Below are 26,627 nucleotides of genomic sequence, written 5' to 3'. Positions count from 1 at the left end.
ATAAATTACGGCTGGCGAAATGAACTTTTTGCTCATCGAGCTTTTTTTATGCGAATTGGAAATTCATAGAACAGTGTCAAAAAATGTTATGATTAAATCGCTACTTTCTAAAACACAAAATGTGACGCACTCGCCTTGACAAACTTGTCATGTTTGTAGACAGATATACATTAAATGAGCTCGTTATATTAACAAAATCGTTTGACAATCGACTTTCATTTAAAACTCATTGCGATAAATAGACGAAAAGAATTCGGACCAGAAGATAGGTCTAAATTTACAGTGTCTATTTTTGCGTGCTCTAATGCCAACCACTGGCGATATTCGAAATAAGATCATTCCTCAAGATGCGAAAATGAGCTTTTCGCTGACCGAACCGCAGTGGTCCGCCTGGTGCTCCGCCTTCTATGAGTCTTCGCTGAATCGTCTGGCCCAGAATGTGTGCACCGCTCGGGATCCCATCGCCGTGTCCCTGCGCTCGGAGGCGGACTTGTGCTCCGCACCCACGGGTGTGAAAACGTGGCAAGAGATCGGGCCGCAGGGCAAGGCCACCACCGGAGGTCCTGGATGGATTTGCACGGGTCTGGATCTGCTGCGGCAGGAGATGGATAGGAAGATGCCGCTTCCGCTGGACTTTGAACTCTCCGCCGCACATTTGTTTTTCTGGCACAAGTTGGAGCGATGCAACTACTTCCTGTGGACGGTGGCCGATCTGCTGATGCGTTGCGAACCGCTGGATGGGCGCTGCTTTCGGAACTTCATGAAGAACGCCGTTCCAGATGGCGGCAACTGGCAGATGTTCGTTAGTCTGGTCAAGAAATACGGCGTTATGCCCAAGAAGTGCTACCTCTCCACTCAGCGAACTCAGAAAATGAACCTTATTCTGAAGAGTAAGGTGGGTACTTGGGATTCCACTGAACATAATATATGTATATATTTCCCCTGCTCACAGCTCCGTGAATATGCCAGTATGCTGCATGCCCAGTTTACGTTCAATGGGAATGGCTGCCATCTTCCCGATCTCATTCAGGAAATGATTCCGCATCTCTTTAACGTAATATGCATTTGCCTGGGTGAACCGCCCAAGGTTTTCAACTGGTCCTTCTACGATCACAAGAAGCGCTACCAGTGCCTCAACGACTTGACAGCGGTACATTTCTACGAGGTTATGGTGGGGTGTACTGTGAGTCTGGACGCCTTTGTTTGTCTGGGTCACGATCCGCGAATCTCATCCAGCTACCAGAGCAACTACCAGGTCACCCACAGCTCGAATATGATGGGCGGTGAGCCGCATAGGTATAACAACCAATCCATGGACGTTATAATGCCGATCATAGTGGATTCCCTGGTGGGCGATAAGCCCGTTTGGTTGGCCTGCGACCTTCGCCGGGCAATCAGTTCGAAGTCCGCTGCATTCAGTCTGAGATCCCACAAGTTTGATTTGCTATTTGGCTTTCATGTGGGTGAGTCCCTCAGCAAGGCAGAGCGACTTAAGTACAAGGAATCCCGACGGGATGCAGCACTGCTGCTCACATCTGTTGGATTGGATGCCATGAAACAGCCCCTACAGTTTCGCACCATAAATGCTTCTCTAATGGGCGAGTCCTCATCCACCGGCAGTCTTACTGAGCAGGACAAGGACCAAAAGGATACGGCGGAGGCATTGAAAAAGAAATCGGCCAAAAGCCTGGGTAACAAATTGGACGCCGAATGGTTAAGGGAGTACGCCTTCGAGATTGTGGTCCACGAAAAATTTGTCCCACCGGCTGTTTTACATGCCGCAAGGATACCCAAATGGAAGGCAGTGCCCGCCTGGGATCCCATGGGCGCATTACTTAATTAAAACATTGCGCAAAACCGAAAATAAATCTTTTATTAAAAGTGCGCCACTAACTGCCCATTAGCTTATATTTAATAAACACGAAAAACTTTTGTATTTCAATTTACATACAAATAGATTCGACTTCATCAAAACCACCCATGTTATCATTATTATTTGGTAGTTATTTTTAACATTTCTTATATTCAAACTACAAAGCTTTTAAACATTTCAGCTGAAACTATTACTCTTCATGCACGCTTGCATTTAGTTGTTGAATATATTGAAAATAGTTGTAGTACACGCTAAATTAGCATAAGTAGTGAACAAGTGACTACAAGCACTTTTAAAGTGTCCCATTTTTGAGTTTCCTGTGAACTCTTGTGCCCGCCGCCAATCGCTTGAATAAAATTATTTAAAAATCCCGCAACGTTGTGTCCTTTGTGGCAGTTGTTGTCATCGTCACCGAGGCGCGACCTTCACTAAGTTTTTTCGGGAATCGCTACTACGTGCCCGGCATGTCTAATTAGGCATTAGGGAGTTCCCTGCGAGAGTTGTTGGAGTGGCCAGCGCACAAGTCGGCGAGCGTATTCAACTTAAGGGATTTGCTCTAAGGAATTTGCCTTCGCACAAAATAAAGAACAACAAAATTAATCTTTGACTTAAAGGCCAGGCGTCTTTATTTTATTAAATTCAGTTACAAATAGCTGCTTAAAATACAAATTCACAGGTCTACCAGTAGCGTCCGCCCTGGTTGTAGTACGGATAGGGCTGTGCATAGCCGGGATACTGTCTTGGAGCCACCTGCTCCACAATCACCGGCTGCACCACCACCGTCTTGGGCTGGAACAGCTTGCTCAGGAGATGACGTGGCCCGCGTATGCTGTTAGAGACTTGGTCTGCCGATGTCGGTGGATCTGCTGCTGCGGCCAGTGCAGCAACATGCTGCATATCAACTGGCACAAGAACATTTTTATCGTCGTTATCAGGAAATGCCACAACCATCGCAATGGTCAGGCTGCACAGCAGAAGAATGGCCACGAACTTCATCTGGAAATGTTTCTGTGTGTTGTACGATCTGCAGACAAATGTAAACTGATTTCTGAAGAGCCGGGAATCGCCTTAAATAGGAGGACTAGTTGAATCAGGTAGAACCGGTTTGCTTTTCTACCTGTCACAGGATTATGGTCCATCATCCCCCGAGCAGCTGCACCAGGTGATTAGCCTGTTGAATTTCCCAGAAAATTACACCTTATGGTTTATGGTTAATGGTTAATGGCTTAGGAAAATACGGGTGTGCTACTTTTTGGAATGCTTCAAACTACTTTTATTAGCTTCGATGTGGTTCCCAAATACATGCACAAACGCCCAACTTTATGCTCTACATTCAAGTTACTCTAGAGGAGGAACTGCGGTGGTGGTGGAAGACCGTCCGGTGGGGGTGGTATTCCGGGTGGAGCCTGACGACGTTGCTGTCGGATGAGGAACACTCATGGGTTCAAGATCGCTGCACTTATTAGAAATAGCGATCTTTACTTACCCTGAACTGCTGAGGTGGTGGACTGTCTTCATTGGCCACAAGGTTGCCCTCCAATGTATCACGACGGGACTGAAAATATGTCAGGAATTACAAATGAAAATCATGATTGATTCAAGTGCCCTTAAAAAGTAAAAGGCAGGGAACGAATCCAAAAGGTGTATCAAAACTAGAAAAATTGTCTTACTTTCTTCTACATAATCTCTAGTTTTAATGTAAAATCCTACATTTTACTAGGTTCTTACACGGAATGTTGGAGGTGGCGGCGGTTCGTTGCCATGAAGAAGGGCGGATTTTACACAATTTTACATTAGAAGGGCTAAATTGGCATCTAGTGGCTTCATTTCATAAGATTGATAGAAGTGCCTGAATAGGTAAAAGGCAGTAAGCTGATACATATAAGCATAGCCAAGGTGCATATCGAAATGATTTTGTAAATGACTTTAGAAATTTCTTATACGGGGTAGTCAGGAGCACTTTCACACTTCCCTCCCTATTTTCCCTATTTTCTTCTACATAATCTCTAGTTTTGATGTAAAATACTAAGTTCTTACTCGGAACTTCGGTGGTGGAGGCGGTTCGTTGCCTTGAAGAAGGCCGGATTCCATTTCGGGGACATGGCGCCGAGCCTAGAAGTAGGCATTTAACGAAATTTTGCATTAGGATGGCTAAATTGTAAATGCGCCGCCAGTGCACAGCCTCCTTGGCATCGAGTTGCTGCATCTGTTCTGGCGCCTTTAGTTTGATACCAAAACCAACCAATAGTCTTAGCAATCACTTTCAGCCAGCAGTTTGACCTTTTCTCTGTGTACTCACCCGCCTGAACAAGCCGTCGAACTTTGGTGCCTGCAAGGAGAGACGATTAAGTCCGTTGATAGGTCACTAAAACCACCGAATCCTACCTCTGCTCCGCTTGTGGTGCCCCCACCACGTCCATCGACACCGAGGAGGGTCAGAGCCACAACGTAAATAACCAAAACAACGCAGAATAGCTTCATTTCCGAGCTGTCACGTTCTTACGGCTCACTAAAATCGTTGAAAATGACCCGTACAATTCGTTTGGCTTTTGCTGTACGGTTGCTGCAACTTCGACATCTTTATATAGCCCATAAATCCAGTGGGAGCTGCATTTAATTGCCTTGTTAAAAACGCTATCCAGAATCTTGTAAAGTTGTGGGCGGGCGATACATGTCAGGCGATAGACAAAAAACACGTTAATAGCGTATTAAATAATTATTGGGCAAGATGCATCTTGCAGATACATCGGAACAGACAAAGTTGCCGCTTGAGTGGGGAACTTAAAATGATAGCATGATCAAATAGTTCTATTAGACTGAGAGAAATAAAATGTAATATAATTGTTTGATTATAAGTTAACCATTAAGTAATGATTTTAGTTATCTTTAATAAAAGTATCTTTGATTTAATTAAAAACTATCTGTTTGCAGTAGTTTTGTTATCTGACATTGTTGCTTGTTTCTCTCAGTGCAGCTTTTGGAGTGCAACTAGTCAAGGTGTTATAGCGAATTCGGTTTACAGCTGCAATCTCCGTGTTCCGGTATTGTTGGCGTTACAACGTTATGCAACAATCTGCTGCCGCTTCCGCTTGGCCACGCCCCCCTCTTGTCGCCCACGCGAAGGCGACAAATGATGAAGCGTCTCGCGCTATTTTTCATTATTTCCGCTTGTAAACGCCACAATGCGTCCACGTTTGCTAAGCTTTTGCATAATTCCGAATTATAACGCGCTTTGATGTCGCCGCTGGGAGCTCGTTGTCCTTGTCCCACGCCTTCTCCCTCCCTCTCGCTCGCTCCTGCGTCAAGTCAAACAGAAGTGCAGGCGACAACGCTGAAAACCGTCAACAGGAGGTGATGAAGGGATGGGCGGAGGGGGGTTGGAAGTTGGTTGAAAAGAAAGTACAAAAATAAATAAGCGCACTTTTTTCTCATTTCCGTTGCTTACTTTGACGTGTTTAGTTTTTGATGTGAGAACTCGCACATCCTTCGAAGGAAGAAAAAGGAGTGCACTCATAAAAAATCAGATATGTTCGGCTATTATAGCACTTATGACACTTATGACACTTTAACTGCTTATTTTAATAAAATTTTTCTACTGTTAAGCAGAAGTAACCACAATTAATAAAGGCGCTTAAAAGTAGGCAATAGTATATAAGAAATTTACAATTCATTTCGAATTATACACAAAGAAGTGTCACTGTTTCAAAACAAAAAAATTTCCGGATCCAGAGTTGGAATTTTTTAAATTTTAAAATGTAGTTGAACACTTTTTGAGTGAGTGAAGGAGACAGAAACAGCAGCGACAAGGCGACTGATTAAATACAGCAGAAACAAGGATTTCGTTCCATCTCTCTTTGTCCTGCAGGCTGCAGCAGTTCTAGTCACTCCCTCACACTCGCCCGCCTGCCATCTCACTCCCTCAAGATATTGCCGTCTCTGTCGCAGGCGCTTCCTCTCTTTGTCTGTGAGAAAACTTTTCTCATTAGAAAACTTTTACTATTTCCGCTACTCAACGCCAAACGCAAACAACAAACGACAAAAATACGAAAAAACATAAAAAGTGCCACGTTCGAAAGTCCAAAATGCGTAAATGTGCTGTAAATAAAATGTTTGATGCGCCTAAAGCTCCCAAAACTCGCAAAATGCACATGAAAGCGATCAAAAAAGTGTGGAGAACACTAATTCCACTCCTAATAAGTTTTATATATGACTTTGAAGCAAACAATGTGAAAATGAAAATGTCCATTTTAAACAATTGAATATTAACTGTGAGCCAATATGTTTACTAAAGCAGAACAAGCCCAGTAAATGCGATTTGCGGCACTCAAGTTACAAGTGTGTGACAGCCAAAGCAAACTATAGTTGTACCATATATAATATGTACTATATATATAGAACAATATCGAGAGCAGGGAGAAATAGAGGCGCCTAAAATTTCACTTTATTCAATTTGCAAAGCCAAGCTGAAAATGCTGCTTGAAAATCAATAAATCAGTTCGCTCGGCAGCTTACCTCAGTTTCAATTGAATCAGGTTTTGTTATTTGATTTTACCTTTTGCCTCCGCCTGTGGGTGACCCCACTGCCCCTCCCGCCCCTCCTGGCCGCCCACTTTTGCTGGCGATGCTCTTGTTCTTCCCTCTTCCGGTTTCCTGTGCTTGCAGCGCATTTCCTTCAAGTACTTCGCATTTGCTCTAATTTGATTTTGAGCAGCAGCTTCTTCGCCTCGCTGTCAGCTGTCATCGCGATTTCGAAATGCTCACCCGTTTTGAGTTGCGAATATTGATTTCAAGCCGAAGCTAAACGCCACACAGGAAGTGCCTCTGTTGCCGAATTTCACTGCAGTTCTACATTCTCAATTTGTCAGTAATTGTCAGCTGTATAAAAGGGTTTAAGATCAAGGGATCTTGAAAAACCACCAGATTACTTCTTAATGAACAATGAGCAATGCATAATAAACAGTATTTTACAGATCAATAGGCTTAAGCGTTTCGTGTGTACTTAAAACGAATTACATTCCATTTCCCTTGAATGAATACAAATGATGCAAAAAATTATATGTAAAAGATGGGCAGCTCTTTACTATTAGCCACTTAAAATGCATTAAGGGGGAATGAAAAATTCAATTACCACCCGGGCCATTAGTAGCCCATAGATCTGAATGCTGCCATTTAATGCGCTATAAGTAGCCAGTGAAATTAATGCTCCACTGCCCCAATTGACAAAGTGCCTGCCACCAAAAATGGAAGAGGAGGAGGAGGAGGCATTGCGCTAATGCAAAACATAAACCAGCCGCGCCATTCGAGTCCCGGTGAAATGTGTTTTAGTTGTCGATGCATATTCGCCAAATAACCAGATCCCGCGATGCCCTCTCGCAGCAAACCGACTGGGTAATAACTTCAATAGGGCCAGTTCAACTACGGAAAGCTGCATCACGTCGCCGGCAAACGAGGGCATCACGAACCGGATAATGATCAACGAACTGTATACGTTTCCGCAATCGTAGTCAAATCGACAAACATGCACAGTGGGAGCGAGTGCAGCACCTCCAGCTCCTCCGGCTCCTCCAGCTCCTTCAGCTCCAAGCGCCAAGCTCCAAACTCCTAGCCTCCTGCTCCTTACTGCTCCTGTTGGCTCCTCCAGCTTCTACTGCTCCTCCAGCTCTCTATTGCCGCTGTCACTGGGGACTACTCTGCATCGGAATGGCATCGAAGGCCGAGGAGCTTTAGGGATGTTGCCCAAGCGGCTTATGCCGCTTCGCTGGGCAATCCCAGTGCCAACAACTACACTGGATGAGAAATTGTACGGGAATAGACAAAATGTTATTGATATTTATTAGCCCTAATAAAGTGATAAATCATAAAAATTAAAAATAGCGTAACACAATTGCAACAGTATTTTATTCTAAGAGTGACACTCGTTCTTTCTTTTCTGTTTATGATCAATTTAATTTACAAAACTTTTGTATTTTAAAGAATTTTATAACATTTTAGAGCAGGCACTTTTCTCCCAGTGAACGGTAACCGAATGGGGAACCAGGAGGTGGCCACCGATTCACCCACAGCCCCTTTCCCAGCTGGGATGTTTTGCATTATTGATAAACTGCTTTCTCGTAGTCGTCATCGTTGTCGTTGCCGTTGTCGTTGTCGTTGTCGGGGCAAGAAATAAAGCAGCGGCAAAGAATATTTATGACACCGCCATGCCCCAGCAAACACTGCAAGAAATACATGCATATGTATGTATGTTATAGGGACAACTATATTGGCAGCCAGCGGAGCGGACAGACAGCTTAGCACGCCCCAAAAGCTCGGAACGTGTGGGGCATTAAGCGTTGAAACGTGTGTAACAGGCTTCCCTGGGAGCACCTTGCGATGATAATGGATCTTCAGCTGCCCATTCCTGCCTCCTTCGATGCGATAGAAATGGTGATAGCAGTCATAACTGATGGATTAATTAAAGTAATTATTAACTTGTTGCACATCCGGTTGGACATTTCCGGCATTAGGTGTCAACATATTTTAGTACACTACTCATAACTTGGCCAAAAATCGCCGCACAGCTAAAATAAAGACTGTTTTGTGCTGCTAATAAACATAGCTAAATATGTCTATCCCTACTTTTTCGGTTTTCGAAAAAAAAATTGGACAAATTTTCGCATTTTCGATACCATCATCAAAATTTGCAAAAAAAGGACAAAAACTAGCATTTCAATGTATGTACATGGATCGATAGGGAATTTTGTTACGAATTCAACGAGGTATGGCATTCCAGTTTTGGACAATTATTTTCACTGCTATCGAAAAAAAACGGATAATTTTTTATAAAATTGTATGTCTAGATAATTAGCTGTGAAAAAACTAATCCTTTTAGGTGTTTGACTTAATTTTCGCTGAAGAATCGTATATTTTAATGCAACAAATCGCCATTAACTTCATTATTTTTATATTCATTTATTTTCAATCAATCTAGCTTGGACACTTTTGGTCAACTTTCAATTCAGTTGAAAAGAAGTATATTGAAAGTTTTGTACTACCGTAAATTACCAGTTCAAAATTCGCTTTTTTTGTTTTGGCCATTTTCAGCTACCAGAAAAAAGGAGAGCAGCAAACCATAGAACAAGGCGCCAATGGAGCGTTTAACGGCTGCTACGCAATGTTGAGGAAGACAGAAAATTATAAAGGTACTGGGCGATGGGCGAGAGGCGATGGGCGTGGCCGAGGGGTGTTCAAAAAGCATTTGCCAGACCAATTTAGCGTGGCTCCAAACTCTCAACTCGGCGCACAGTGAGTGCAAAAAATGTGTGCTCGTTGCGTTGTAATTGCATTTGCTATTGCTTTGTTGTTGCTTGCAAAAAAGCCACCGCAACGAGGCGAGCGGAAGCTAGAAAAAGTTAACGAACGGGCACAAAGGATCCCCATACCAAACCATGCCATGCCATACCATACTATGCCATACGACATCGGGGAGACACCGTAGGAATATGGGAATAGGACCCAAAAAAAGAAGGGGCGTAGCGCGAGAGGGGCGTGGTTCGTGGACAGTGCGTCTCTGTCTGGTAACGCACACATCACGTAGCGAAGTTGCCGCAACTAAAACTTCATCAATTTGCCTTGTGAATCCTTCGAAACTTTTTGGCCCCATGTCTGCCGTGCGTGAGTGCAAGTGTGTGTTTGGGTGGCTATAAGTACGTATGCTTGCACTTACAGCTGCTGCTGCAATAATAGTGCCGCACTCCAAATTATATTTAAGTAAGCTTAAATTAAGAATCTATTATTTTATACACCTTGTGCAAAAATTGTAGAAAAATTAATGTTAATTATTCATTCATTTAAACAAATCCTGGATTAGAACAGTTGCTTAGATTGAAATCCCCCAAATATGCAATTCAACATCCTTAAATTGCAATTATAAAAAAGGTGTTTTATATATAATTCTGATTCTACCTATTATTTTGAACACCGACGTATGGAAGGACGTGTATGACGGCCAGAGCATAAAGCAAATTATATCGGTTGGTTTGAGAGCGAGCTTCATTTTACGCAATTTTCAGGCCATCGCATTGCTGTGCCCTGCGATCCATTTGGCCATTAAGGCCTCGCATTTTATTTATGATTAATTACAGCGTTTAAAAGTGCATAAATTTGCATTGGATAAAAGTGTTTTTACTAACGAAAATAATTAAATACGTCACAGCCACAATGAAAAGCGCTGAGTGGATAAAATATGAATTTACATTCCTTTGATTTAAATATCAATTGACTTGATTCCTTTTTGCTTCACCGTTAAAATGCATGGCTAAAGCGATAAATATTATCTTAAATTTGTTGATTAATAAACATATCAATTTCGTATTTAACACTATTTTATGTTTACGTATAACATTTTGATTTGGTAAATACAAGCGTAATAGCGCCATTATCTTGCGACGATTCTATTTCATTTGTAGTACTTTTCATTGTGTAGTAAACAAAAAGATTAAGAATCAAAAGTGAGCTCTATAAAGAGTGGTTCAAGAGGAGCTTTAAGCTTGGCTCCAAACTATTTGTTCTATTTCTTTGGATTGTCGTAACTGGTGACCACATGCGCTCCTTCATCCTGCCGATAGCCCAGCCCGTTGTAGACCACGTAGGTCCAGAAGTACAGGGTATCGCCATGGTTGAGCTTTGTCTCTCGATCCCGGAACGTCCAGCGTCCCCGCTTGGCTTTCGGAATGTCCCTTGCCCATTGCCCAGCCTCCAGGCCGTCGAACTCCTCGTTTAGCTTGCCATGGAAGGCAAACAGCGATATACCCTCCGCATCCGGAATGGAGACCTCGAATCCCCGGGGATAGAACACGCGCACCTGAGCCTCAGGTGCCTCGTAGGCGTGGCCAAAGCCAGTCGCCACCACCAGGAGCAGCAGGCACACCGGAAGTGGAGCCATCACGAATCGAAATGGTACGTGTTGCGGTATGGAACCTCCAAGCAGAACTAAACTCGATGAGCGGACCTGCCTTCAAACGCTTATCAAACAATCCAGCAGGCGAAAGCTCAAAGTAATCGAAACTTTTGTTACTCGCACTAGTCGTAAAATTATCAATGAATTTCGCAACTGCTTAGTGTAGATATAGTACGCACATAGTGAAATATATATAATTTAATTGAACCTATTTTGCATTACTAACTGAAGAATTCCTTTCGGTCGCCAGCTTCACAGCTCTGAAGCAGTTGAAGAGTCCATATGACAGCTCACACAGATCCTTTTCATCAGAGAATTCTATGCGACACGTCACCAACTCGATTGCCACATATTGCCAGTCCACAACTCCGGATTTCATGTACTTGTCGATCTGCACATTCCCCAGATCATCAATCAGTCCCAATTCCAAAAGGACGCATGTTAGAAAGCACTTGTTATCCCGATCGACTGGAGGATCTGGCCAGTTTTCCATCACTTGGTGGGCTTCGTTTTCCGTCATCTCAGTTCGCGAAGCACACGGATTAAATACTGCACTATAAGCCTTTGCAAAGATATAAACCCATACATATCTTAGGTGAACTCTATCAAAATATAAGTCTTACAAGAACTTTTCCGCAGAATAAGTGTAGCAATATGCAGTAAAGTGTTCGTCGGTCCAGCATACTTGCTATATTCCCAGAGAACATTTGATATCAAGTACTTATAAGAAACCCAATTGGGGCAATTACTATTTTGTATAATGTATAATTACATTTGTAATTGCACACACATTCAGCGATTTAAATTACCATTATTTAAATTGATAAGTGACTTATTAATAAATAATACAAATGATTTAATACAAACGAGAACTGTGTGGCAATCGCATATATATACATATATATATAATTTCATGGATAATTTTGACAATGAATTACGAACTCCATATCACGCACTTCACACCCCGCATTAATTTTTTAAGTCAAAATAAAAAAAGCAACTTATACATTACAGCAATTTTTTATGAGTTTATTAATAAGTCTTGCCTTAAACAATCGAATACAGCGAATACTCGCTCACAAAAATCCTTTTCTTTTCTAAACCTATATCGGCATAGATTGATTTTCGGTGCCACCGCAAACTCATCGATAACCCCAGTATCGTAGTACTGGTCCAAAGTTATTTCGCCAGAGGCGGATACAATGTTGAAATATTGCAAAATGCAGATCACATAACACTTGTGGCCCCTATTTACGCTGGTCAAATTTAGGTTTTGAGGCCAGTCCCCAACAGCCGCTTCAGCTTCATCTTCATCTATTCCATTTGTATGGGTGCACGGCTCGTAGAACTCGGAATTGCTCTAAAAGGGGAGGCTTTAGTGTCTGTACATTTTCTTAGCAATACTTATACTTACAAACTGAAAAGTCAACATAAAAGTTATACAAAGTACGAGTTTTAGAGACATATTTCCAGACATCAAACTAGTTGAAGATATCATAGGAAACTAAATACTAAACTAGAACCTACTAATCTACCTGAATGAATCGGAAAACATTTTGACACAAAGAAAGGGTATCCATTAAAAGTATAGAATGCTATCTGATTGTACAGAAATCGTGTACTTAACAAATCGCTGTTTATAAAAATCGGATACTGCAGAACAAAAACTATTATAAAAAATAATTAACTTATTTTTCTATACTGCTACAGATAAACAGATCATGTTGATGTTTCTGGAAACTATCCGTTTATTTTAATATCATTCAGCAGACTGCTTCAACAGTCTTATGGATGGTACTGACCATCCTCGATCCCTCCATGCTCGGATTGGGCGGCCAGTGCCAGACGCTGTGCCTCCTGTTGGCGTCCAATGGCCGCGTGCTCGGCGGCGATCCGCTCGAAGGCGCTCAGGTGCTTCTGGGTGGCATGTGCAACGGCGGCGCTGGCATGCGGAGCATTATCTAGTGCCTACATAGGGTGTGGAAGACAATGCATCATTACAAACGATTTGCGGCCACACCTGTGCACCGAACACTCACCACTTGGCCTGGTGTGTGGTTGGCATGCTCTTGCGCAATGCGATTGTAGGCAGCGAAATGCCTTTGCTTGGCTGCCTGGACGGCGGCACTGTCCTCCAGTTTGTGGCTCAGCTGAGGATGGAAACCGTGCTCATCCGCCACATACTGCACGGTGCGCACCTGGTTCTTGGGGTCCACATAGGAGAAAGCGCCGCGGATTACACCCGAGCCATCGGACACCTCAGTGTGCTGGCGGTCCACATGGCCGGGAGCTCGACCAGCCTGGTAGCTGAACACATACGGACTTGCTGGAACCTTCGGTTCCGGGGTGACCAGATGGGACACATCGGCCGTAGCGGCTCCCAGCAAACAAGCGACCTTGACATGCAAACAGGAAGAGTTGTAGTTGAGTAATATCTGATGTAGTCGCTCACTTACCAAAACTATAAACTGCTTCATGGTTGGGTTGTGTTGCCTCTCTACTCAAGCTGCGATTGGTAACTGGCGTTGACTTGGACAACACTTCGGTATTCGCAGTTCGTAATATCCAAAAACTGGTATTTGAAGTGCCGAGATGCGCATTTTATATGCTACTACGATCGGCTAATCCACGAATCCGAAACTTGTTTTTACATTTTGCATTCATAAACAAGGTAATTTGACATTAAAGTGGAAATAACAAATTGTTTTTCAATAAGTAACATTTTAGGTTTTTGGTTAGTCATCTGAACTTGAGTATTAGCAAGTTATTGGCATTTAATAAAGTTAATTTACAGAGGTGAAAAGTCTTACACATTAGATTTGTTATAAGTGTATATGTTATATGTCATAACTTAAAAGTAAAGGTTTTGACTATTATTTCTATGTAGTATTACAGTTAAACATTAGACTAGACCAGCTCCTCAATTGTCTGCGCTATCCAGTCGTCATAGGCGGAAACTTTAGTGTAAACTCCAGGAAACATGGCGTTTGCGCATCCGAATCCCCAGGACACAATGCCGTAGAGTTTCATCTGGCCATCTATGGATGTGACAAGTGGACCTCCCGAATCTCCCTGGCAGCTATCTCTTCCTCCCACCTGAGTTCCCGCACAGAACATGGTGTTGGTTACAGTGCCAGCTCCAAAATAGTTTCTGGCACACTGATTATGATCACTCAGATGGACAACTGTGTAGCGAAGACGCTTTTCCGGCTGCATTTGTGAGAGGGACGTGCTGCCCCAACCGCTTACAAAAAGCTGGGCATTAGGCATTACGGTGTCCTGAGTGGTGGCCAAGCTAATGGGTCGTATATCCTGGCTATAGACAAGGGGTTGCTGCAGCTGAACAATGGCAATATCATTGTTCATCCTCGTGGGCTCGTGGAACTTGGGATGCGGTATGATCCGTTGGACGCGAATATAGCTGCCGCCTTTGGCCCAATCGCTGGATCCGGCACGAATCACGTAATATTGCGGTTTGCTGTACTCCAGCACACAGTGAGCAGCAGTCAAGATGATGGTGGGCGTCATGATAGTGCCACCGCATGCGTGGCGGGTGCCCAACTGCAGGGATACTTGGTGCGGAAAGAAGGTGATGCGCGTCTCCCAGCCTCCGACAATGCGGCCATCCTGTCCGCCGTCCGTCGAGTTCTGGGCAGCCGTCGTCCAGATTAGCCAGAGGGCTACTGCCAGTCTCAAATCCAAGCTCATCATTTTGTCTTTGATTGCCAACTGCGATGGAAATCACTGTGGTTCAGTTCTTTTATAGGGGAACTCCAAGTCACACGGCTTATCTTATCGGCAGACCACACTCTTTTGGTGGCCCTTGACCTTCTGGGTCTATCTTTCGGGATTTATAGATATTTATGGATAGATGGCGTTGGACAAACTAAACTGACGGCGGAGGTCAAGGGGGCTGCTAGTGTCTAGGCTTTTGCTCTTCCAATCATCTTTCCATGGCCGTCACCTGCTCCTTGAGGTAATCCAGGTGGTTGACACTATCCTGCATCACATCGTACTGGTAGCCCACGTGCTGCAGGATCAGCGTCATCTTCTGCAGATTCTGGTGGCTATAATCCGAGACCACGTCCACCTGGGTGAAGTTCTTCAGGGTTTGGTGCATGATCTGTGTATTAGTATATTAGTATTTATTTTCCTAGGAATCTAAGTCTTAGCTCACCTCATTGCTCTTAGAACCTCGTACTACCTGGCGGGCCACAGAACCTATTGATTATCCAATAATAAAACTTCATATCGATTTTACTGAAATAGAAACATTGCAACTTACCCAAATTGTTGACATTCACACCCACGCGGGCACACAAACGCTTCTTGGACTCGTCGAATAAATGCCGGGCACTTGAACTGGTCGCTGAGGCCATCTTATTTATGGTTAAACTTTGTTTAAATGTTAATAAACCCGAAAAGTGTAAACAAAGTCAAGGTAAAACAGCTGAGATAGATTACACCCATTAACAGCAGTGTGACCAATGTCACCGTAAGGTATTAAAGTGAGACATTGCCATCAGGTGGAAAGCTTTGCTAAACTATAAGCGATGACCGAAACCTTAGAGTTTAGAGCGAATTCACATGGAGAGAATTTATAGTCTACAAAAAACGTTGTAGACTTTCAATGTTGCTTTTCGAAATAAAATTCTTAAATTTAATTCAAGTAACTGGAAAAAATGCCATAAATATAAATCTGGTTTCATTTTTCTTGTTCTTTAGGAGATAAATAAATATAAACATCAGGAAATGTTTTCTGATAATCGATACTATTCATTCATATTCAATACATAAAACAATTAAAATTCAATTTTATTTTAACAATGCTTACCGCTGATATTTATTACTATCTTAACAGAATCAGAAAAGAGTGTATTGTTTAATTTTTCTGTTATATTACTATTTATTCTATCGGAATTTTATTCAACATATTTTTCGGAGTTGAAATAATTTCCTTATTTCAAAGTTTTAAATTTGGTGATATAGTTGTGTATAAATTGAACTTAACTTATTGAAAGGCACATAAAGTATATTGCTATTGAAGTTGCCAACAAAATAAGCCATATATTTCTTGAATTTTTCATATAAAGACACAATTCCTTGGAAGAAACCTTGCCCCACTTGCTGCATGATCCTTGGAGCCTCGCTGCATTACAGGATCCCGTCGGCAGGATGCTGAAGTCGCGACACACTGACGACAGAGTGGAATGCACTGAACCTGACCCTTCAGTTCATCCTGGCTCTCATTCGGTTTACAGGCACTCATATGCGTAGATTTCCCCCAAAGAAAAATCTATTCAGAATTCCATGCTGGCTGGCGCCAAAAGGCGTGTCGCTAATTGTCCCTAAACGTCGGCATTAGGCGCCAACTTTCAAAACAGGAAATAAGTGGTAGGAGTTGGTAGGAGTGGGGGCTCCAAAGGCGATGCCTCTCCCACATTCGGCCACTTAGTTGCCACATCGTAGCTAATAATAAAGCCTAATTAAGCGATTCTGTGCCAACACCTGTAGTTCATTGCGACCCACCCATTTCCATCTCCAACTCCCCTAATGACAATAAATTGCCGCTAAGTGTCAGCAATAGGCATGAGCATCTGCATCATCGGCAAAAGATCGAGATTTCCCTCCAGGCTGGACTAGACCGCTTCTAATTAATTTATGATTTTCCTCACCGCATTAATCTCCCTCGGATGGCGGCGTCTCGAGAAAATGTCGCGAGCCCCAAACAAGACAACAGCAAAAAATGTCATGCAGATGTGGCCACAAAAACTGGAGGGAGGAGGGGCATCTGTATCCCCACCACATCGGTATCCAACACATAGAATGTTTGGGTTATTATGTGGCATGTTCGTGGCTCATGTTCGGGTTAGTCATTTGTCATAATTACCTCAAATATAACCATATATACACCATGTATCACATGGACGTCAAGCATCGGCATTACCACCTGGCTATATGGAAGCTGATCTTGGCTTTTAGCAAAGCATTTACTCGTGAATAATTTCTTGGAAATTAATTAAAACATATGCTCATCACTTGAGCCCATAAATCTGCCCGCCACAATTATCAGTTTCAATTTGTGCGTAAAACTGTTTGATATCACGCAGGCCAGACTGCCGATGTCAATTAGTAGAGTCACTAGAGTATCTGCACCCCTTTCTCATTCGAGGATTCGAAGATGGGGGCCAATTTTCCGCCACTCGAGGGGAGATGCCAACCCATTTGGCTCGTTAAAATGCCGCCGCAATTGTTGGAGATCGAGGAGAATCCCATCGATGCGTTGAGGTGGCAACACAGCGCACTCCACTTGAGATACAAATAAAGGCAACAGATACAGATGCATCCAGTCTCCAGATCTGTCACTCAGTCCTGAGTAATTACACCAAATTAATTGCCCGTGGTTGTCAGGGCTCACATTGTCTGCTAATTTTTCCAATTGCACAGCTTTTCCTTTAATTGCCGCCATCAGCAGCCCATGAATCCGAATTGATTCACCATTTGATTCGAAACCGAAACTGAAACTGAAATACAAATAAAACACTTTAAAAACAGGGAAATCCGAGAAGTGGCACCGGAATCTGGTTGATAGTGTCGTAAAAAGAGCGAAACACTCCTATATGATTTAAGCTGCATGTTTTGTAAAAATCTAATTTGATAATTGGTCGTAATTTATGAGTCTTGTCTGCTCGCCTGCAACATAAACACACCACGGAATGACGGAATGACGCCTTTTACTCCTCGAGCTCCTCCCCAAGCATGTTTCTCAGAAAAGTGCACCGAGAACCGAGAACTGGGAACTGGGAACTGGGAACTGAACTCACTTCCCATCCCCAAAACACCGAATTCGAGACGAGCGCACATTAAATTAATAATATGCAGTTCATTCTCTCTCATTTTTTCTTAATTATTATTTATATCTGTCAGTTTATAAGGCGTAGGCTGCTTTTCTGCTCTGCCCGAGGAAGTTTTATGAATGAAATTAACAGCACAAGTTGGGTGGGGGAGCTAAGATTCATCACTGATATTTATGGCGCTCTTTTGGGAGGATATTGCAATCTGCATTTAATTTCCGCATTAACGGATACTCCCAAAAATATCTTAAATTAGTGTGTTCTAACCCAAAGTATCTTTTTAGTTAGTTTAGGACTTAAAATTTCAATTGGTATAAACATAGTATACTTTATTCATAAACTATATACATATATTTATACCACCTGTAAGGAATGGCTCTCTAAGATTTGCTTAAAAATCTCTTCTTCAATGTATCCTTTAAACTGAATCGGTTTTATATTTCTACAACTAACTCTATTAGGTCTTCACACAAATTAGCTTCGAGCAAACAAATAGACAACCCAACCAATTAATCAGGATACGATTTCCCATGGAGTTCAATGATCGCCCGCAAAAGGAGTCCCAACTTCACCTTTGTAGCGTAATCGGAAACCACAGGAATATCCGAGAGTCAATGGCGTGGGAGTGTCACCGATCCACATACAGATACAAAGATACAGATACAAAGATACAGATGTTAGTCCGGCGCAGCCCAATGATCGATGTGCCAGCGAGGTCGCAGTTAGATGTGCATAGCTAACACCACGCAGGACTTGATGCATCATTAGCTGGCTGCGATGACAAAAAGAGGGCACAAAAAACATCGAGATTCCGGCCGGAGGACGGACTGTTCCACGCGACTGGCAGTGCAACTCCGGCCGTGATTTATGCTGCGTGCGCCTGACAAACACTCGAGAAGTGATGATTTATAATGAAGATGCATGCTCGGTTATTAATTAAATTCTGACGCGACTGCGCTCCATTTAACGTTAAATGCGATCCCCAAACGAACTGATCTGGTTAGGCTTTGGGTTATGGTTATGGTTATGGTTGGCATCTTATGCAATAGCCGATCTGAGGGCCAAAAGATCCTTAATTGACTCGAAATTCCAAAGGCAGTACAAAGTGGTTAGAGGAATGCAAAATATGCCGTGCAGAGAATCCTATTGCTTATACATATCTTTTAGTGTCTTAAAAGAATTGTGATTATATTCATATTATTCATTTAGGCAGCTCATTATATTGACTTAACCCAAATAGTCTTTTCATTATAGATAAAATTGAATACTATATCACCTTGAATAAGATTCGATAAATAATTCCCTATGAAGATAGCCAATAAGGTAGCCAACAAATTGGTAAATGCCCAAAAATGACGAAGTCGAAACAAAGTCTGCATTCTGTCTGGCAGTGGAATTTGAAATATGGCAAGCAATAGTCGAATATTCATTAAGCGCAATTATGAAAATTAAGTTGTCATTTTGATTTGAGTGCCCGCGACACTCGGGCATGCGGCCTCATAAGCAGATCTACATACCCCTCCCATCCGCATCCGAATCCCCGCCAGAATTCTCATTAAATTAAATCAAACTGACAGCTCGGCCGGCTAAATGGATGCCCTTCCCCCCTTTTGCACTCGCATCTCGGCGACTAATTAACGTGTTTTCAGATATTTTGTTCAATTCGCGCCTGAATAATGAAGACGTTATCACGGGGCATCCGCGTCCAGGAGCGGCACCCTGTAGCCCAGTAGATGACGTGGAGTTGGCTGCTGGCCAATTGGAAACTAGTGTCAGCCAGGCCGCCGGCTAATTTCTCAGATCCTCCCCTCCATTGGGATCCTCAGTGCCCCTTTTCCATTTGCCAGCATCTGAATTATGTGTTCATAATTTCGAATTAATGAAACTTTTACAGGGGGCTTGGGGCATTCATACAAATAAGTTTTAGTCTCAGAAATATGAAAAGATACTATAAAATTACTGTAAGGAAAACTGAACAAATGTTCCTATATTCAATATATAATATATTACTAAGTATATGGGTATAGGGTTTTTAAAAAAACAATTTCTCAAATTTAAATATAATACCGGATACACAAAGTTTCCCTGGCTCGTAGAAACAAATTACTTATTAACAGCCTTTTTTCAGCTGCAATATTTTTAACAAATGAATGTTAGTTTTTTATCTTATTGCTCATTTTAAAACCTCTTTACAAATCAAGTAAAATTCATGTGTTCTGGGTTCATAATGCAACATTTTTCAAAGATTTTGCTTTTATCCCAAAAGAGGACACGTGCCCGCACACCAAAGCACTAAAACCAAATCCAGTCAAGACAACTGCTCGCCCGCTCATTAATCAAATGAATGAAAAATATGTTGGCAAAAGTATTAAATATATTTAGCAAGCCATCGAAATATTAAATAGCGCTACTTGTAGACAATTAGCCAAAAATTATGACTTTTAATCACGGGCAAGGCGACAAGAACAATTTCGAAAACCTAGAAGACACGCCCTCCACGCCAACATTTCACACATGTTTTAAAAATAAACGATCTTGTGTGCCGTCTTCTGTGAAAATCGTATCATATGCATCTGTTTCTTTTTGTCCTTCTGCGTGGGCATACAGTGTGAGCGGTAGAGAGATAGATGACTTTAGGCTCCGCCCCGCCAGGCGATCATCTTGAAAAATCGGCCAGTGAGCAGGATGCTCCGAGTATTGAAATTAGTTTTCCGTAAGATCTCGACGCGCGCTGTTGCCCTCCGGGATTTGACTTGATTGCAAGTGTATCTCTAAAATATATATCGCTCAAATCGGTGGCAAGATGAATTCGCAATCGGCAGTGCGTCGGTATCCACACAGTTTTTCCATCGAACAAATTCTGGCCAAGCCGGAAATGCGTAACTCCGCATCCTTCGAAGACTCGGTGCTGGATGATAGTGGTCGTGGTGGTCAATGTGTTGGTGTTTCCCGGGTGTCCAGTCCGGCAACTTCGAGTTGCTTGGAGGACAACATGGACGACGGCAAAAGTGATATCGACTTGGCCTCCGATGATGGAAACGGTGCGTATGATTGATTTGCTAGAACACAGAGAAAACTTTACATTCACGAGAGTTTTAGTTTTCTAGAAGTGGATTTGGGATCTAAAAGTGCTTTGGTTTATATTGCCAAATAAAAAAATATGCACTTAAAGATTAGTAGCATTCCCGTATAGATTTAAACTTTAGTTTTATAGTTCTATCCTAAACTCCCCAGGATAAATTGCATTACATCCAAATTAACAGGCTTTTGCGGGTTTATCAAGTAATTCTCACAAAATCTCTTTGTTAAAACATTGTTAAACCTTTCGAATAAGACAAATTTACATACAAATTTAAAGTTAAGACATTATGCTCTAGAAGATCATTTATCCCCCAATGAAATGACTCACAACGAGCTTAGCAACGTCGTTCATTATAGGATATAAATATGCAATGAGTTTCCCACCTGAACGATTGAGTGCCTTTGGCTGAATGATCTCATCTGTCATCCGTGCGATCAAGAAACAAATGATCAGAAATTAGCTTTTGGGTGACAGAGAATACGCCATCCATATCCATATCCACATCTTTGTACGCCGCCACCTCCACCGCCACCAACGCAGTGTGCTAATGATGCAAGTGTCACAAAGCAGACAAAGGAGATATTCTTCCACCCGTAGAGAAGGAATTTATATGGCTATTTGTTTTCGGTCGGCCAAGAGAATGTATGCCAAAATGGCCAATTAGACGCCTTGGCTAAGTGAAATGCAACAATCTTATTTGAAACTCAAGGGGTTTTGCGGTGCGATGGGGCATTTTGTATGTAACGTGTCGACAAATTACAATTAGGCGAAAATAGTTGGCACCGCGTGTGCGCAGGAATGACCGCTGTCGGTAGCAATAAATGTCTAATTTGGATTTCGATTTTCCGCCCGATTTTATTCCATTGCAGGCCTTGGTGATGACCGCAAAAAGCGGCCGAGAACCGCCTTCTCGGCGGCCCAAATCAAAGCCCTGGAAACGGAGTTCGAGAGGGGAAAGTATCTCTCGGTGGCCAAGCGAACGGCGCTGGCCAAGCAGCTGCAGCTCACAGAAACGCAGGTGAGGAGTGGAGTCCTTTTAAGAATTTATCCATATGTATCAATAGCTTAACAACTACCAATTCAAAGCTTCAATCCATCCGAAATATCTTAAATCGTTTGTATACAGTGGGATACACTTTGCCTGCCTTGCAGATAAGAAACCAGCATATTTAACTCTTTTCTTCCACATAAATTCCAGATCAAGATCTGGTTCCAGAACCGCCGCACCAAGTGGAAGCGCAAGTACACCTCGGACGTGGAAACGCTGGCCTCGCATTACTACGCCCAGCTGGGCATCGGCGGATTGGCCAGGCCCATGGTGGTTGGCGATCGCCTTTGGCTGTTCAGCCAAACGCCAACGGGTCCCACGCCCATACAGTCCATCATGCTGAACGGCAGTGGCTCCGCTCCTCCCATGGCAACGGCCACGGCCACGGTGGCCAACGGCTCACCCATGCGTCCGTATCCGACGAGCGGCGGCATGCCGCCGTTGCCGGGTCCCAGTGTGATGGAGAGTGCCCGTAACGCGATTCTGGCACGCGGACAACCGTTGAACTTCGCGCTGCCCTTTGGCGTGGCCAAGTCACCGGCGGGCGGTGTGCCTTCAGCCAGCTACATCCCGCGCTGCAAGCCGTATGCGGCCAGCTATGTGGACTACGCGGCGTCGCTGCCGTCCAGCGAAAGCTATCTGCAGATGAAGTATGCGACACTGCCGCCGGAAACGGAAAGCGGCACCTCCAATGGGCTGGCCGAACTGGAACGCGTCTTTGGGGATGCCAATGCCAACTTTCTGCAGCAACGCAGCACTCCAGCCGCTGGAGCAGCAACATCCTACGGCCACGAGGGCTTAAACCAGGCCCAAAGAAGCCGCAGACCCACGCAATCGGAGTCCGAGTGCAGCGACATTGACTGCGAGCATCTGGACGAGGATGAGGAGCCACCGGCTGTGGAGTGAAACAGCGATTGGTTATCTTTAGAATTTATGTTCCGTCTCCGTACGTCTCTCATACACAAAAATATGCTCATACAAAGGGTAGTCATAGGGGGTAGAGTAGGTGTCTTGTCTGTGTAGATTCCATTACAACTAGCTGAGAGTGGCACACTTTCAGACCTGGCCGGGATCACTGGCGTACCCCATGTGGCTGAGCACTGGTCTAGTTTCTGTTCTGGTTGTAGTACTAGCGCTAGTTATTGCTATTCTATGTTACATTGTGGGTCGGGTATTACTGGGTATTTACTGACTGGCTCTCAACAATTAATAAATGTAAATTAAATAATCAAAAAATCACAAATATTACACGTCCGTTGCCGTTAGAACTCTAGTTGGATCAACTTAATTGCTAGAAATTACACGCTGAGTACTATAACTTAACCATTGCTATAACTATATGCAATTTAACACGATAAATTGTTAGAGAGAGCTGTAACAAAAGCGAACGACACTGACTTATTTACAATTCATTGCGTTGCTTGTGTGGCTTGTGTGCTAGAATGGAACACTTTTGGCTCGTGCCACACACACAGTTCGTTTAACTACTATACATAGTGGAGACTCATTTGATTCGATTTTGTTACGCCAACAGTAGGTCCGCAGGTTAGGGTCCTGGAGCAGACCAATTGCTTGCCCTTTCTATAAAAAATCGGGGCCATCTCCAAGTACTCCTGCCTACGCGATGGCTTTGAACAGCGTCTGCTGTTCGGGGAGATTCCGTAGTTACAACTTAGCTAATTCGTCAAATAATAATTAAATTTCATAGGGCTATTTTTTGGTATTACAAGCACACGGAGCTAGCTGCGTGGTAATGTAGGTGGAGTTGGCGGTATTCCGTCCTTAGCGTCGTTAGCTCCAAGAGAGCTCGTAGCCCTTCCAGTTGGCGTTGGGTGCCAGGTGCACGCGTCGTTTGTTGTAATAGAAGGACACGATGCCATGGTAGGCAGTCCGGGGAACACCACTCTGTTGGCATTAGGAATCATATAGTATTAAACATGGTTTGAAGCAAACAGATTAATTGATCTACCTTGAAATCATCCATAAGCCCCAGCATCTTAGTTGTCCGCTTGTACTGTTCCCTAGTAGTGTATTGAATGCGAACTGGACCTTCAATTCTGTAACATCATTGGAGTTACATTGAAATTATAGTGTACTTTCTTTATATAAACTCACCTGATTAGGTTGCGCCGCAGCTCATCGTACGTAACAATGGGATACGTATAAACGCGCCGCAGAAACGTGTTATCGTAATTGTCCTAAACATGAAAGGTTCGTTAATGCGATGAAGCAACAATGCATTGGTTTACATACCTTCAGCAGGTAGCTCATATTCAGTTTTGTAAACTGCACAAAGTCCTCGCTCAGTTTAATGTGCTTCAGATACTTATCGAAGAACAAACCGCTGTTGAAAAACCAAATCATTATTAGCTGGCACGTTCCATTCAGTGCTCATTATATCTTACTTGGATACGCCTATTTTTCCAAACGTGCGAGTACGCGATATTTCGGGCCTGATGCACACGCGATCTTTGCGCTGGGCGGGATGACGTATCCAATCATCCCAGAAGCTAGAACAGTTAATAGGCAATTAGCGATTGGCTAACAAACGGCATAATTTGCCCCACTCACGATTTGGGCCATTTGACCGACAGCTCGGCCCACAGATCTTTGGTGAGCATCCAGCCGAGACCGGGGAAGAAGTCGGTGCGATAGAGCAGCTCCGGCTGTGCAGCGTCCACAACAGCAGCCTTGCCATTGTCATTCCACGCGGACACGCACCACAGGCTGGGGTCCTGCTTGAGCAGCTTGTGCGTGCCCAGGAAGTACTCGAAAAAGTCGGGCGCCACGTTCAGATCGTCCTCCACGATTATCACGAACTCGAAGCCCACACCGAAGGTGGTGTTCAACGCCCAGCCGTAGTGTCTGGCTATCTTGTAGTAGCCCTTGAACTTTTTCTCCTTTGGCAGCACGGTGATGTCGCTAAGATCAGGCTGCTCGATGAGAGTGACCTGCTTGCCATACGAGAGTATTGTCTCCTTGGTGGGCTCATCGCCGCAGTCCTGTGATAGAGTATTAGTATAAGAGTGATTTCATTTCGGGAACTTTAATGGAGACCCACCTGTGACACAATAATGGGGAACTGCTCAACGCTGGGTCTGTACTGAACCAAGTTGTCGATGCACTTCTTCACGGACACCCGATTGCAGGCGAAGACCAGGACTGGAAAGACGGGCTCGCCATTGGCCAGATATGTTTTCGTTGGAATGCGCGCCGTGGCCACCTTGGCCACATGCTGCTCGGGCAGCTCCGCCGATATTTCGGCGGCAACGATGCTAATCTGCGGCGTGGATGCCACTGGCGCTGGTTGCTTCGCCAAATACTTCAGCTTGACGAACTCAAACACGTTCTGGGCCAAATGATGACTCTGCAGACTGGCATCGCGTGCCTGGGAGTTGAGCTTGTAGGCCTGCAGCGCCTGATGCCGGCTGGTGTGGATGCCCGTTTGGCGCAGCAGCAGGTAGTAGGTGGCATAGGTCCACGTAACCAGAAAGCCAATTACCAACAGCACCTTGCGCGTTCGCATCTTCTTGGGGGGGATTTGGTGGGTGTTGCTGGTGCTGGTGGTGCTGGCGGTGCAGGTGGTGCTGGTGGGCGTCTGCTGCAGTGCGTCGCTAGCGCAGCAGCGGCATTGGCGATCGGATTTGGATACGGATTCGGTGGGATTGAAAGCCCTCGGCCGGCCCTTCCTCTACAGCCGAGCAGCCGTGTCGAGCAGCCGTGTCCAACAAGCGTGTCCAGCATCGGGCACGGGCACGGGCCCAGCTGGATGCCTCGGCATCTACTGAATATGTATGACTAGCTGTCGCCGGTCACACGTCACACTCCAGCGACCGCCAAGCTGGCAGATTTCGCCAATTCTCGGGAATTTGGATTTTAGATTTTGGATTCGGGGATTCGGAACGAATCTGTGTGTGCTAATCGAATTGTGGATGTGTCACACGCTCAACGGATGCGCTGGAAGTTCGATTGGCTTGTTCGCCGGTTGGAGGGCAGAGGTCGATTGTCCGGCTGTGTGGTCCAGCTTCCACTGACAACCACTGGTTACGTGTTCGGCCGTAATTTGTTTAAATTCAAAATGTAAACCATTTCGTGAAACGCCAGCGTTTTAGAGATGGGGCAACTGTGGCCCTTCGCTCGATACTATCGGTGTGGCGTGCCATAACGCACTAACGCGTCACACAGAAATCTTTAGTAGGGGCTTTCCCATTCACTTTGGCGGTAATTTTGAATTTGATTTTATTAAATTGTTAATTGTTACTTTTTTGATGGCATTATGTTGGAATATTGGGATACTTGGGAATGTGCAACTCCAGTCGCATATGCCTGCGCACTTGGCACTCGAGAAATTCCTGGACATTCCGCATTTCCGGCTGATGGCATTTCTCAGCATCCGCTTTTTTGTACATATCACTACGCAGATCCTTTAAAAAACGGCGAGGCTCTTCGATCACCCGGTTTCTGTTCTTAACAGCCAACCAAGAAAATGCATTTTGGTAGCCCGTTGAGCGGCACTGCTGCTTCAGGGGTTTCTTGGAGTCCATGGTGTAGCCTTTCATAGAAAAACTAATTGAGAGACTATCAAATCGAATTATTTACCTACCCCAATCGGCATACAACCGCAAAGCACTTTGATTTCCTTTGAGTTTAAATTCGTTTGAGCCTGAACCATCTTTTGATGGTGCATCAATAGCTTCTATGGCCAAACTTCGATTGCGCGGAATTCGAAACGCTTGGTGCTCCGCATGCATAATCTGCATGCAGATGTGGAACATTAGATATATCCACCAGATCATTTCAACACAATTCAGCTATTCAATTCAGCTTATGCTACA

At 43.9% G+C, this 26,627-nt stretch overlaps 12 protein-coding genes across 12 annotated transcripts; 2 read left to right on the top strand and 10 right to left on the bottom strand.

The window, feature by feature from the left end:
• Positions 1-154: 154 nt before the first annotated feature.
• On the top strand, positions 155-1,974 carry LOC120445896 (bleomycin hydrolase). Its single transcript, XM_039626550.2, has 2 exons — positions 155-895; positions 953-1,974. The coding sequence occupies exons 1-2, from the start codon at positions 305-307 to the stop codon at positions 1,841-1,843; spliced, it is 1,482 nt and encodes a 493-aa protein (XP_039482484.1). The 5' UTR covers positions 155-304; the 3' UTR covers positions 1,844-1,974.
• Positions 1,975-2,469: 495 nt separating this feature from the next.
• LOC120445899 lies at positions 2,470-2,922 on the bottom strand. The gene has a single exon (XM_039626553.2). It carries the CDS (start codon positions 2,867-2,869, stop codon positions 2,552-2,554), a length of 318 nt encoding a protein of 105 aa, XP_039482487.1. The 5' UTR covers positions 2,870-2,922; the 3' UTR covers positions 2,470-2,551.
• Positions 2,923-3,119: 197 nt separating this feature from the next.
• Positions 3,120-4,423, bottom strand: LOC120445898. Its single transcript, XM_039626552.1, has 5 exons — positions 4,259-4,423; positions 4,173-4,202; positions 3,911-3,985; positions 3,360-3,428; positions 3,120-3,291 (listed from the first exon to the last, which is right to left on the bottom strand). The coding sequence occupies exons 1-5, from the start codon at positions 4,352-4,354 to the stop codon at positions 3,217-3,219; spliced, it is 345 nt and encodes a 114-aa protein (XP_039482486.1). The 5' UTR covers positions 4,355-4,423; the 3' UTR covers positions 3,120-3,216.
• Positions 4,424-10,324: 5,901 nt separating this feature from the next.
• Positions 10,325-10,812, bottom strand: LOC120446134 (gram-negative bacteria-binding protein 3). Its single transcript, XM_039626958.1, has one exon. It carries the CDS (start codon positions 10,791-10,793, stop codon positions 10,419-10,421), a length of 375 nt encoding a protein of 124 aa, XP_039482892.1. The 5' UTR covers positions 10,794-10,812; the 3' UTR covers positions 10,325-10,418.
• Positions 10,813-11,016: 204 nt separating this feature from the next.
• Positions 11,017-11,491, bottom strand: LOC120446197 (general odorant-binding protein 57e). Its single transcript, XM_039627046.1, has 2 exons — positions 11,432-11,491; positions 11,017-11,370 (listed from the first exon to the last, which is right to left on the bottom strand). The coding sequence occupies exons 1-2, from the start codon at positions 11,489-11,491 to the stop codon at positions 11,017-11,019; spliced, it is 414 nt and encodes a 137-aa protein (XP_039482980.1).
• A 338-nt stretch (positions 11,492-11,829) lies between these two features.
• LOC120446103 (general odorant-binding protein 57d) lies at positions 11,830-12,381 on the bottom strand. Its single transcript, XM_039626894.1, has 2 exons — positions 12,223-12,381; positions 11,830-12,168 (listed from the first exon to the last, which is right to left on the bottom strand). Exons 1-2 carry the CDS (start codon positions 12,304-12,306, stop codon positions 11,830-11,832), a joined length of 423 nt encoding a protein of 140 aa, XP_039482828.1. The 5' UTR covers positions 12,307-12,381.
• Positions 12,382-12,532: 151 nt separating this feature from the next.
• On the bottom strand, positions 12,533-13,435 carry LOC120446101 (cuticle protein 8). The gene is made up of 3 exons (XM_039626893.2): positions 13,265-13,435; positions 12,848-13,204; positions 12,533-12,776 (listed from the first exon to the last, which is right to left on the bottom strand). Exons 1-3 carry the CDS (start codon positions 13,283-13,285, stop codon positions 12,594-12,596), a joined length of 561 nt encoding a protein of 186 aa, XP_039482827.1. The 5' UTR covers positions 13,286-13,435; the 3' UTR covers positions 12,533-12,593.
• A 101-nt stretch (positions 13,436-13,536) lies between these two features.
• On the bottom strand, positions 13,537-14,519 carry LOC120446100 (trypsin 3A1). The gene has a single exon (XM_039626892.2). The coding sequence runs from the start codon at positions 14,517-14,519 to the stop codon at positions 13,716-13,718; it is 804 nt and encodes a 267-aa protein (XP_039482826.1). The 3' UTR covers positions 13,537-13,715.
• Positions 14,520-14,747: 228 nt separating this feature from the next.
• LOC120446104 lies at positions 14,748-15,283 on the bottom strand. Its single transcript, XM_039626895.2, has 3 exons — positions 15,094-15,283; positions 14,986-15,029; positions 14,748-14,931 (listed from the first exon to the last, which is right to left on the bottom strand). Exons 1-3 carry the CDS (start codon positions 15,185-15,187, stop codon positions 14,752-14,754), a joined length of 318 nt encoding a protein of 105 aa, XP_039482829.1. The 5' UTR covers positions 15,188-15,283; the 3' UTR covers positions 14,748-14,751.
• A 5,104-nt stretch (positions 15,284-20,387) lies between these two features.
• Positions 20,388-23,040, top strand: LOC120444897 (ventral anterior homeobox 2a). Its single transcript, XM_039624886.1, has 3 exons — positions 20,388-20,703; positions 21,614-21,762; positions 21,943-23,040. Exons 1-3 carry the CDS (start codon positions 20,466-20,468, stop codon positions 22,696-22,698), a joined length of 1,143 nt encoding a protein of 380 aa, XP_039480820.1. The 5' UTR covers positions 20,388-20,465; the 3' UTR covers positions 22,699-23,040.
• LOC120444896 (alpha-1,3-mannosyl-glycoprotein 2-beta-N-acetylglucosaminyltransferase) lies at positions 22,711-25,986 on the bottom strand. The gene is made up of 7 exons (XM_039624885.2): positions 24,854-25,986; positions 24,364-24,794; positions 24,198-24,302; positions 24,046-24,136; positions 23,908-23,990; positions 23,762-23,849; positions 22,711-23,697 (listed from the first exon to the last, which is right to left on the bottom strand). Exons 1-7 carry the CDS (start codon positions 25,316-25,318, stop codon positions 23,584-23,586), a joined length of 1,377 nt encoding a protein of 458 aa, XP_039480819.1. The 5' UTR covers positions 25,319-25,986; the 3' UTR covers positions 22,711-23,583.
• Positions 25,987-26,066: 80 nt separating this feature from the next.
• Positions 26,067-26,616, bottom strand: LOC120444859. Its single transcript, XM_039624821.1, has 2 exons — positions 26,396-26,616; positions 26,067-26,344 (listed from the first exon to the last, which is right to left on the bottom strand). Exons 1-2 carry the CDS (start codon positions 26,586-26,588, stop codon positions 26,067-26,069), a joined length of 471 nt encoding a protein of 156 aa, XP_039480755.1. The 5' UTR covers positions 26,589-26,616.
• Between the last annotated feature and the right edge of the window lie 11 nt (positions 26,617-26,627).

This window comes from Drosophila santomea, chromosome 2R (genome assembly GCF_016746245.2).
Source record: "Drosophila santomea strain STO CAGO 1482 chromosome 2R, Prin_Dsan_1.1, whole genome shotgun sequence".
Lineage (NCBI taxonomy): Eukaryota > Metazoa > Arthropoda > Insecta > Diptera > Drosophilidae > Drosophila > Drosophila santomea.
The sequence above is the reverse complement of the archived record's forward strand: the minus strand, read 5'-3'. Positions and strand labels throughout refer to the sequence as shown.

Bases quoted from the DNA above. Each gene is read 5' to 3' on its own strand.
- LOC120445898 (XM_039626552.1), bottom strand. From the start codon at position 4,354: ATGAAGCTATTCTGCGTTGTTTTGGTTATTTACGTTGTGGCTCTGACC. The intron at 3,986-4,172 runs GTGAGTACACAG...GCCTACTTCTAG, and splicing joins TCGACGGCTTGTTCAGGCGG to GCTCGGCGCCATGTCCCCGA. The intron at 3,429-3,910 runs GTAAGAACTTAG...ACATATTTTCAG, and splicing joins CTCCACCACCGAAGTTCCGA to TCCCGTCGTGATACATTGGA.
- LOC120444897 (XM_039624886.1), top strand. From the start codon at position 20,466: ATGAATTCGCAATCGGCAGTGCGTCGGTATCCACACAGTTTTTCCATC. The intron at 20,704-21,613 runs GTGCGTATGATT...ATTCCATTGCAG, and splicing joins GGCCTCCGATGATGGAAACG to GCCTTGGTGATGACCGCAAA. The intron at 21,763-21,942 runs GTGAGGAGTGGA...CATAAATTCCAG, and splicing joins TGCAGCTCACAGAAACGCAG to ATCAAGATCTGGTTCCAGAA.
- LOC120445899 (XM_039626553.2), bottom strand. From the start codon at position 2,869: ATGAAGTTCGTGGCCATTCTTCTGCTGTGCAGCCTGACCATTGCGATG.
- LOC120446100 (XM_039626892.2), bottom strand. From the start codon at position 14,519: ATGATGAGCTTGGATTTGAGACTGGCAGTAGCCCTCTGGCTAATCTGG.
- LOC120444896 (XM_039624885.2), bottom strand. From the start codon at position 25,318: ATGCGAACGCGCAAGGTGCTGTTGGTAATTGGCTTTCTGGTTACGTGG. The intron at 24,795-24,853 runs GTGGGTCTCCAT...ACTCTATCACAG, and splicing joins TCCCCATTATTGTGTCACAG to GACTGCGGCGATGAGCCCAC. The intron at 24,137-24,197 runs GTAAGATATAAT...GTTTTTCAACAG, and splicing joins GGAAAAATAGGCGTATCCAA to CGGTTTGTTCTTCGATAAGT.
- LOC120445896 (XM_039626550.2), top strand. From the start codon at position 305: ATGCCAACCACTGGCGATATTCGAAATAAGATCATTCCTCAAGATGCG. The intron at 896-952 runs GTGGGTACTTGG...CCCTGCTCACAG, and splicing joins ACCTTATTCTGAAGAGTAAG to CTCCGTGAATATGCCAGTAT.
- LOC120446197 (XM_039627046.1), bottom strand. From the start codon at position 11,491: ATGCTGGACCGACGAACACTTTACTGCATATTGCTACACTTATTCTGC. The intron at 11,371-11,431 runs GTAAGACTTATA...ATCTTTGCAAAG, and splicing joins TATTCTGCGGAAAAGTTCTT to GCTTATAGTGCAGTATTTAA.
- LOC120446104 (XM_039626895.2), bottom strand. From the start codon at position 15,187: ATGGCCTCAGCGACCAGTTCAAGTGCCCGGCATTTATTCGACGAGTCC. The intron at 15,030-15,093 runs GTAAGTTGCAAT...GATAATCAATAG, and splicing joins TGTGAATGTCAACAATTTGG to GTTCTGTGGCCCGCCAGGTA. The intron at 14,932-14,985 runs GTGAGCTAAGAC...ACTAATACACAG, and splicing joins GAGGTTCTAAGAGCAATGAG to ATCATGCACCAAACCCTGAA.
- LOC120446134 (XM_039626958.1), bottom strand. From the start codon at position 10,793: ATGGCTCCACTTCCGGTGTGCCTGCTGCTCCTGGTGGTGGCGACTGGC.
- LOC120446103 (XM_039626894.1), bottom strand. From the start codon at position 12,306: ATGATATCTTCAACTAGTTTGATGTCTGGAAATATGTCTCTAAAACTC. The intron at 12,169-12,222 runs GTAAGTATAAGT...CTCCCCTTTTAG, and splicing joins TTATGTTGACTTTTCAGTTT to AGCAATTCCGAGTTCTACGA.
- LOC120446101 (XM_039626893.2), bottom strand. From the start codon at position 13,285: ATGAAGCAGTTTATAGTTTTG. The intron at 13,205-13,264 runs GTAAGTGAGCGA...TTGCATGTCAAG, and splicing joins TGAAGCAGTTTATAGTTTTG to GTCGCTTGTTTGCTGGGAGC. The intron at 12,777-12,847 runs GTGAGTGTTCGG...CACCCTATGTAG, and splicing joins ACCACACACCAGGCCAAGTG to GCACTAGATAATGCTCCGCA.
- LOC120444859 (XM_039624821.1), bottom strand. From the start codon at position 26,588: ATGATCTGGTGGATATATCTAATGTTCCACATCTGCATGCAGATTATG. The intron at 26,345-26,395 runs GTAGGTAAATAA...TTTCTATGAAAG, and splicing joins GCGGTTGTATGCCGATTGGG to GCTACACCATGGACTCCAAG.